This window comes from Protopterus annectens, chromosome 12.part0 (genome assembly GCF_019279795.1).
Source record: "Protopterus annectens isolate FY-2018-M chromosome 12.part0, PAN1.0, whole genome shotgun sequence".
NCBI lineage: Eukaryota > Metazoa > Chordata > Ceratodontiformes > Protopteridae > Protopterus > Protopterus annectens.
This window is the reverse complement of record NC_056746.1, coordinates 1363002704-1363012661: the sequence shown is the minus strand read 5'-3', so window position 1 is coordinate 1363012661 and position 9958 is coordinate 1363002704. Positions and strand designations below refer to the sequence as shown.

General features: G+C 36.5%; 1 protein-coding gene across 1 annotated transcript in view; it reads left to right on the top strand.

Annotated features, from left to right (window-relative positions):
• The window catches only part of OSBPL2 (oxysterol binding protein like 2), a 256311-nt gene that overhangs the window by 75512 nt on the left and 170841 nt on the right, over positions 1 to 9958 (top strand). The window contains exon 5 of the mRNA XM_044090414.1: positions 4778 to 4960. Coding sequence (XP_043946349.1) covers positions 4778 to 4960 — 183 coding nt within the window. The remainder of the gene's footprint in view (positions 1 to 4777; positions 4961 to 9958) is intronic.

Sequence of the window (9958 nt, the reverse complement as noted above, 5' to 3'; positions counted from 1 at the left end):
AAAAAAAGGGTTAATAAAATGGGACGTATTGCCACTATTCCTCTATATCATGAAATTTGAATGTGCATTGTTGCCTATTCCCTTGTAGGTCAATATATAAATGGTAATAGTGTGTATCCTGAGAACGGAATGACCATATGACTGTTTTGATTATTTGTAAGCTTACTAATTTTTGTATCAAATAGTTGTTTTATTGCTAGGTACAAGAGGCTTTTGTAGCCTTATAGTTTATGGCAGGTTGCTCACCATATCCTCTGTCATTTCCCTACGTTAATTGTGTAGAGGCTTTATATGTCTCGTATAATAAGATAAGTTGTCATCAGATAAGCATTATTCCAGGTTGTATTAGACTATTATATCAGGGTTATATTTTAACCTGTTTGAACAATGTTTATTCATTGGAGTGTGTAATATATTTTAAAGTTTGCGTTAGAGCTTTGATAGTATATGTGTTTTTATTATGTCTTGTACTATGTTATATTTAGTTGTCTGGGCTCAGTTGTGTTTTTAAAGTTATTTAAAAAATATTTAGTGTGAATAGTAAATGTAGCGCGAGTGCCTTTAAATAATTGTTAAGGATGAAAATGAGGTTGACCAATGAGTTATTTAGTTTGGATATTTAAGCATGGATTATGTGTCAGTTTTTATAAGTCTGAAGAAGCCTTCGGGTGAAAGTGCTAACTTGTCTTCAATAAATTTATGAGTTCCATAGCTGGTCCTAGCGTTTCTATTGACTTTTGATAGTATTGTCACTGGAATTTATCTATATTTGGATTGTGAAGAGCGGTGCCATTTGTTCCTACGTGTACGTTTATGCTTGGAGGTTATATTTCTATTTTGTACTTCGTAGGAACTGAGCTCTGTTGGCTGAGTGCTTTGTGGTTCGTTTATTTCATATACTTTTTAGTGCACCAGCTTAAAAGGATGGCCGAGAGTACGCAGCAGAATATAGAGCTACCTTACGTACCTACTACATCATGCGTAACTCACAGGAGGACCGAAAGGTTTCACGTTTGTGTGACTGGACAAGAGAATTTGCTAATGGAGTATGAGCCGGTTTTGGAAATAGGCGAGGAGGGCGAGAATGACGAGAGTTTGCTGAACCTGACGGAAGACCTAAATAAACTTGAAATGGAACTATTGAAGCTAAAGAAGCTTCAACTTCAACGCCAACACTTCGAGGCATGTTTAGCAAAGAAAATAGTTCCACGAGGTTTAAGGATTTTAAAGATGCCAACGTCGGGTAATAAATTTCCTGAATTGCTGTATAAATGGCAAAGACTCAACCTTGAACTGAGTTTCAGTTACATGAGACTTTTAATTGACTTTTTTATGCCGGAAGAAGAAGTGTTGAGATGTAAAGTGAATGAAATGTTTGATAGTATTAAGCTGAAATACTCTGCTGATTTTGTAGAGGTGAAGCTAGAAAGAGTGTTAGATAATGTTATGTTATTTGAAAAGCATCTTCTAGAACAGAAGAAAAGTAAAATTTTACGTGATATGAGGGATTTTAATAATTGTAATGTTTTCACTTGGCCCAGACAGTATGATGTTTTAAGAAATGGAATGAATGCTACACATGTCTCTATTCTTAACACTAATAACATAGTTAATAATTCTGATGACACTAACATGGGAAATGTGTTTAAGGATAATGGTGATGCAACTAGGGTTGTCCCAGATCATAGGGATACCAGAGATAGTTCTACCACTTTAATAGTTAATAATCCTTGTAATGGTACTGCACCTAATGTTAATATGGGTAGCAGTACGACTATATCTGAACCAGAAACAGTGGAGGTGGTCAGGAGGAAGACACCTAATATAAATACTACTACTAATGTGTTACCTGTACTTAATAGTACCACAGGTAACATGGGTAATACCCCTTTCCCCATAGCTCAAACATCGTACATAGGGAGACAGATATCTGTCAGCAGGGGCAGACACAAGAGGAAAGGTTCAGGAGGGGAACATCAGGGTCCCACCCTGAAAAAAATGTGGGAGAGAACGATAAATTGTTGATTGTGAATTTGTCACACAAGATACTCACTCCATATGAGATACAAGTACTTGAGAAGGGTCTTAGCTTTATCCCTACTAATAGAAGCAACTTGGCGGATTCTATCATTGACACCAAGCTGTTTGTTAGAAATATACAATTGAAATTGGATTTTGGTGATAGTGGGCCGGTGAATGATGGTATGAGTTTTCGCCCGAATAGTGTATATGTTCCACAATTACATCCTTTAATTGATACCTTCTCCAAACTAGTGGAAAATTATATATATAAATATTTTGAAGGTAATGAGAAGGTTAAATGTAGAAATAACTTAAATTACCAACAAAGGAGAGCTTTGAAGGACCTTAGTAATGATAAAACGATAGTTATTAGACCGGCAGATAAAGGCGGGCCCATTGTTTTGATGGATTATACTGAATATAATAATAGTATGAAAGAACTGTTGAGTGAAACACGGTTCTATGATAGAGTTGAGATGATGGAAGTAACTGAGAAGGTGTTCCAGCTATATGATATGCTGGATGACCTTGTATTAAGTCAGATTATAAATATGGAACTTTACAACTATTTTAAAGTTAACAATCCTCTCATACCCATAATACAAGGGCTCCCCAAGATCCATAAGTCATTACAGAAACCTCCCATGCGCCCCATTGTTGCTGGACAGGGCTAGATTACTGAACCGTTATCAATATATTTAGAATATCGTTTTTGCCCCATAGTAGATGCTAATCCGGTCATATTGAAATATAGTAAACAGTTTTTATTAGACTTGTATGAATATACAAGACAATTGGATGAACAACATCATTATTTTCTAGTGACGTTGGATGTGGTCAGTTTATTTACTGTGATACCCAATGAGCAAGGTATAATAAGTGTACAACAATATCTTCGTTCTAGATTTAACTACAGCCCTGAAAAGATAGATATGCTAGCCTTGTTATTGGAAACTATATTGCATAGTAATATCTTTATGTTTGATGATGAGCTGTTCCTACAGAGAGATGGTGTAGCTATGGGCACATCATGTGCCAATAGCTACGCCAATTTGGTAATGGCCAATTGGGAAGATAGGTGTCTGTTTCAATCTGAAGGTTTCAGTGGGCATGTAGGTCTATATAGGAGGTTTGTGGACGACCTTTTTCTGATTTGGTTGGGTGATGTAGAAAGCCTATTGACTTTCGTTGAGTATATGAATAATTCCACCAATTTTTTGAGTTTCACTTTAAATTATTCTTTGGATGAAATCTCTTATCTTGATGTTAATATCAATAGATTAAATAGTGGGCTTCTTAATACGTCCATACATCGCAAACTGTGTCATAGAAACACCTTCTTCATAGACACAGTATGCACCCAAAATACGTGTTTAATAATGTAATGAAAGGACAAGTTATGAGGGCCTCTAGGCTTAACCCAACTAATGAAGGTTATGTGAAAGAACTGGGTCAATTGAGAGATAGTTTTATACAAAGGGGGTATCAGCCTAGTATGTTTGAACGTATGGTAACAGAAGTTAATGACATGAGACATGATAAGGTTAAGCCATACTTCTCAGAACCTTATAACATGAATGACCTATCCCCACGCTTACATAAACAAGAGTTTAGAGCTCCTATGTATTTTAGTAAGGATGCAGAGTTCATTAAGGAATCTAGAAGAACCATTGGGATGTGTTGTTGTTAGACAATGATATTAAGAAAATAGTAGGCGCTGTGCCTAAAGTTGTATTTAAGAACAAACCAAACCTTAAGAGCCTTCTTTGTAAACCAAAAATGGTGAATCACCCTAATAGGATTGATGTATGCGACCACAATACATCACCGTGTGGTAGTTGCAATCAATGTAGGTTCATTGACACAAGGCTGAGCTTTGTTCATCCAGTAACTCAATATGAGTTTACGTTCCTTACGGGAACAAGTTGTGCCAGTACTAATGTGATTTATTTAGCGAGATGTACAGCTTGCACATCCTTTTATATTGGTAAGACAAATAGGTCCCTGAGGGAGCGTATAAGGGAACATGTTTATCACATAAGACAGGGCTCGGCGAACAATGCCCTAGCTAAACATTGTAATGCATTAGGTCCCACACATGCTTTTAGGTTTTGTGTGATGCAAGAAATGTTTGTTAGCAAGAGAGGGGGAGATTTGGTTAATTATACACTAGAATGCGAGCTTAAGTGGATTATTAGGTGTAAGGCTGATAAAGCACCAGGTCTTAATGATAAAATACAGGTTAAACCAGTGCTGAAAAGAAAGAGGGTTGGTAGACCCAAAAGATGAATAGTGTTAATAAAATGGGACGTATTGCCACTATTCCTCTATATAATGAAATTTGAATGTGCATTGTTGCCTATTCCCTTGTAGGTCAATATATAAATGGTAATAGTGTGTATCCTGAGAAAGGAATGACCATATGACTGTTTTGATTATTTGTAAGCTTACTAGTTTTTGTATCAAATAGTTGTTTTATTGCTAGGTACAAGAGGCTTTTGTAGCCTTATAGTTTGTGTATATATATATATATATATATATATATATATATATATATATATATATGTGTGTGTGTGTGTGTATAGAGATATATATATATATATATATATATATATATATATATATATGATATGCATACATACACAATTGACTTTATTGCATAAATTTTGTACATACTAGAACATGTAGTAGCATAATTTGATGTGTACTGGTTGTATTGACAGATACAGAAATAACCTTTTTCTTTGTCTTGCAGAGATGATTTAGGTTTTAAATTTGTGGCAGAACAGGTTAGCCATCACCCTCCTGTTAGTGCATTTTATGCAGAAGGATTAAACAAAGACTTCATTTTCCAAGGCTCAATTTATCCCAAGCTAAAGTTTTGGGGCAAGAGTGTTGAAGCAGAGCCACGGGGCACTATTACGCTTGAGCTCTTAAGGTAAGTGTCTCATTTTCCTGTCTATGTTCATTGACTTTTTTGAACTCTGGATGCAATAAATGTAATGTAGATGGTTATTTAATTACTTCAAAATGAATGAAAAAATTAGAAGTGTGACTTAAAACCCATAAACAAACTTTATTAAAACCTACTGATGCCTTGGCACTAAACTTTAACCAAGTAACAAGAAAAATTCATAAATCACTTAAGAACCATACTAAAACACAGCTCCATCAAATGTATTTAGCTGTAATAAATTAAAACTAATTTAAGTAAAAACAAAAGTCCAGCTAGCTTCCCCTTGAAGTCCATGAGGTTTTAAAGTACCACATTTTAAGAACATGTATGTTGTCTTTGTAAATTGTCTTTGTATATTGTTGTATTTTTAATGTCATTATCATTTGCTACTGAGTTGTACGTGGTTTAACTACTGTAACTTTCAATAATTTCACATTTGCACCATGTGCCGTATTAAATGCTGTGCTACACAACGGTATAATTTCTGCTAACATCTCAATAGTTTTCTTACAATGTAACATGCAGAATCCTTTCAGTTTCACATGTAAGTCAACCCATGTAGACATCTTACTGAATAAATATTTCAATTATACGTATATCTTCCAACACTTGTCTTAAAAGGGGTACATTTTTATTTTTTAAAAGTATTCTTAATATTACTATTTATTTATTTTATTTGTTTATTTTACATTTGTTGACCGGGCTAGTCCAGCTGGATACATATCCATTTTCAGCAGAGGCCCAGGGAGAAAAGCTCCTCGAGAGTACAAAACAATATTTGATTTTAATAAAACAAAACTATAAAATAAAATAAATTCAAGGTTAACAAAATGGAAGTAGTATATACAATTAAGCTATTTTATGCAAAAAAGAACATATTGAAGTAAACAGTTGGGTAAAATAAGTAAGATGTACAATACAGGAACACACTTGAAGAGGTGAGTCAACATGAGATATTAGAGTGACAAAGAGACATATTAAGATATAAAAGAGAGTACAAATTAGTTGAAAGAGAAGTTATGAATCTGGATTCCAGTAAGCAGGTAGATTATGCAGACATTGAGATTTAGAAATTTAGTGAGAAGACAAGAGAGGTTAGTCTGGGTTAAGACAGGTGCATAGCCACTGTCTTTTAAGGTAGGATTTAAGCCTGATTTTAAATTGTGAAAGTGATGGTAGTGAGGTTAGGTCACTGGGAAGAGAGTTCCAGGATCCCACGGTGTTAGAGAATAGAGAGTCCCTTGCCTTGTTGTTGGCTTTTTGTGTTAGTACTAGCATTTTAGTGGCTGAGCGGAGGGTATTGAGGTTACTGTAGGGGATGATAAGTTTGGTAAGAATCGGTGTGTTACTAGGTTGATACAGGATTTTATAAGCAAATATTAATTGTTTAAGTAGCAGTAGGTTAGGTAACTCTAGCCAACCAAAATTTTTGTAATTAATACAGTGGTGGGTCCTAAATGTTGAGCCAGTTGCAAATCTTGCAGTATTGTTGTAGGAAACTGCTAGTTTGTTCATGTTGGTTTTTGAGAGGTTAGTATATATTGGGGAGGCATAGAGGAGGGTAGAAATTAGGTGGGTCTGGGCAATAGTAGATCTTGCTAGTGGGGTAAGAAAGGATTTGATCCTATATAGTGAGCCTAGTTTTTTGTTAACTGTTTTGATGGTATTGCTTATGTGGGCTTCAAAGTTAAGGTTATTGTCAATTAGTACCCCTAGGAGTTTTGTGTTAGAGTCAGGGGAAATGATGGTTCCGTTATTAGAAGTGACAGTGAAGTTTAGAGGTGTGGCTCTATGGGTGGGAGTGAAAAGTAGAAGTTTGGTTTTTTTTCGGATTTAGGATGAGACATTGATGTTGAAGCCAATCCTCAACTGTGTCGAGCACTTTTTGGGTAAGAGATTGCAGGTCAGCTTGATTTGGGGCTGTGCAGATTAATGTGGAGTCATCGGCATATTGTATTAAGTAGGCCTGAGGAATAACAGTGTACAGGTCGTTGATGAAGACCGAGAATAGAAGTGGTCCTAGTATAGAACCTTGGGGGACGCCTAGTGAGATGGGGAGAAGGGGAGATAGGTTGTTCCCCCACATGACTGCTTGTTGCCTATTGCTTAAGTAGGATTCAAACCATTGTATTAGATAGAGCATCAAGGGACAGATTTTTTAGTGCGTTAATGAGAAGTTTATGGTTAACCATGTCGAAGGCTTTGGACAGATCAATAAAGAGGGCTGAGGATAGTGTTTTGTTATTGCGATTTTTATTTATACAGTCGGAGAAGCATAAGAGGGCAGTAGTAGTACTGTGAAATGGCCTGAAGCCATGTTGGCAGTTAGCTAGTAAGTTGTTGTCTATCAGGTGTTTTAACAGTTGCCTATGAATGCATTTCTCCATGATTTTCGCCAAAGGAGAAAGTATGGCAATAGGTCTATAATTGGATAGTTCCCTAGAATTTCCCCCTTTATGAAGGGGGATAATATGTGCAATCTTCCATGTGATAGGAATTGCACCTTCAGATATTGTTCTGTTAATCAGAATGGAAACTGGGTAGCTAACGCATCTGCTGCTTTCTGTATGTGATAGGAATTGCACCTTCAGAGATTGTTCTGTTAATCAGAATGGAAACTGGGTAGCTAACGCATCTGCTGCTTTCTGTATGTGATAGGAATTGCACCTTCAGAGATTGTTCTGTTAATCAGAATGGTAACTGGGTAGCTATCGCATCTGCTGCTTTCTGTATGTGATAGGAATTGCACCTTCAGAGATTGTTCTGTTAATCAGAATGGAAACTGGGTAGCTATCGCATCTGCTGCTTTCTGTATGTGATAGGAATTGCACCTTCAGAGATTGTTCTGTTAATCAGAATGGTAACTGGGTAGCTATCGCATCTGCTGCTTTCTGTATGTGATAGGAATTGCACCTTCAGAGATTGTTCTGTTAATCAGAATGGAAACTGGGTAGCTATCGCATCTGCTGCTTTACTGGGTAGCATCTGCTGCTTTCTGTATGTGCTAGGAATTGCACCTTCAGAGATTGTTCTGTTAATCAGAATGGTAACTGGGTAGCTATCGCATCTGCTGCTTTCTGCAGATATTCAGCAGGAAGGAGATCGGCTGCAATGGTGGTAGGTTTGAGTTTTTGTAGGAGGGTACGGATGAGGGATGTAGAGATGGGTTTGAGATGAAATGGGGGAGGTAAGATAGTATTATGGGATGTTAGAGGAGAGCTGTTGGGAGATAGTTGGTTGGCAAGAGACTGAATGGTTTCAGTGAAGAAGGAGTTAAAGGTTCTTGCTACTTCCTTTGGATTGTCCTGGTCTGCGCCTACAGGTGGGGGGGTGACAGTACGACCTGGATGTAAGACCTAAATGTAAGAGAAGCTGCAGAGCTGTATGTACCCCTCTGTTCTCTTTGAAATAACTTTAGTCTACCCGTACAGCTATTAAACTGAGTGTCTGTGTACTAATAGAGCTGCAACATTTCTCTCGCTCTCCTATAAGACAAAAATATCTGTTTAGAAATACATTTAATCACTTGTGTATTTTGCAGTGGGGGGGGTCCATCTTTTTAACCAAATTAGCAAACTTATTACTCAAATCATTATATTTTGTAACAAAAATATTACTTATTTCATTTGTATTTGTCATACCTTCATGACTTAATTCACCCTCACCACTCTTCTTCATATTAAATTCTTTGTTGTGGTCCAGCTTAATTATTTTATCATAAGCTTTCAAAGCCTCTATCTTATTATACCCCTACCCCCACAAAATAAAGATATAGATATACATATTATAAAATATGGCATATCAATGCATAACTTTCTCATTCTTAGTAACTCACTAGAAGGTAAGGCTGTAAGTACCTGCAAGAAAAGGCAGCTCTTTCCATGTGCAAAATGTATAAGTGAGTTTCTTATAAATGCATGACTTTATTCTGTTATCTACTGTATCTTGCAGGCTCATATCTAAAAATTAACCCCAGTACTTTGTCCTTTATAAGTAGTCTTTGTATCTAATCTGTTACTCTGTGCATGTTATAAATGTTTATATTTTATAAAAGGCCTACTGAGGAGGTGATAAGAGGTTTTAATAAAGCTGGTTCATGGTTTTAAGTCTTCACTTCATGGTATAGATTGTTATTGTTTTTGTGAGAACCTAGTTTTGATGTATTCCTTTCATTTCTTGGTTATGCTTTTGCCTTCTGCTGGACTAGCTTGATGGTGGTGGTGGTCTAACTGTCGTAGCTTTGCTTATGGTATTATTCTTCTGTGTGTAACTCCCTGTTAGAGTTACTTGCCAATACTTTATGTACGTGTTGCCTTTTTGTGCTTTGGACAGGCTCTAGAACAGGGGTGTCCAACTTTTTCGCTTGCCAGGACCGCATTGAGTCAACAGAATTTGTCTTGGGGCCGCATATAAAATATATCATATAGTTAACTGTTTTGCTGTCACGGGTGACCACAGTCGACCCCCTGGCTGTATTATAGGTGAATTTGAACAATGAATAAATGTAATAAATGCCTAATATTTGCCCTAAAATTCAAATTCTTATTCTAATTCTTAAAATAACAGTTAATTCTAACATCTTAGTTTATTTGTAAAAAAAAAAAAAAATTAACAGGTACGGAACCCTTCCATTTGTATGAGATCATACCTCTTGATTTTGCTGGTTTCTTAAAGATGTCCATATCTTCCGTCATGTCCTTAATGTCCATATGTCATCCAAAGCACTCATGTATTCTTCTGTTTCCAATTCCATTGCAGTAGGAATGTCGCCACTACTGGGATATTGGACCTCTGCTTTTTGTCACTCTGTAGCATCGATGAAGTGCCGAATACTCTTCGGATGAAGCTGTTGCCACATTTGTTACTGTTGCACTGCTGTTTGGTGAGGTTGGTCTGAAGATGAAAGACGGTGCATCAGTGGTGATGCACAGCTTGATGGAATGATGAGACCTACAATTCTCTGTCCTTCAGTACTCCAAA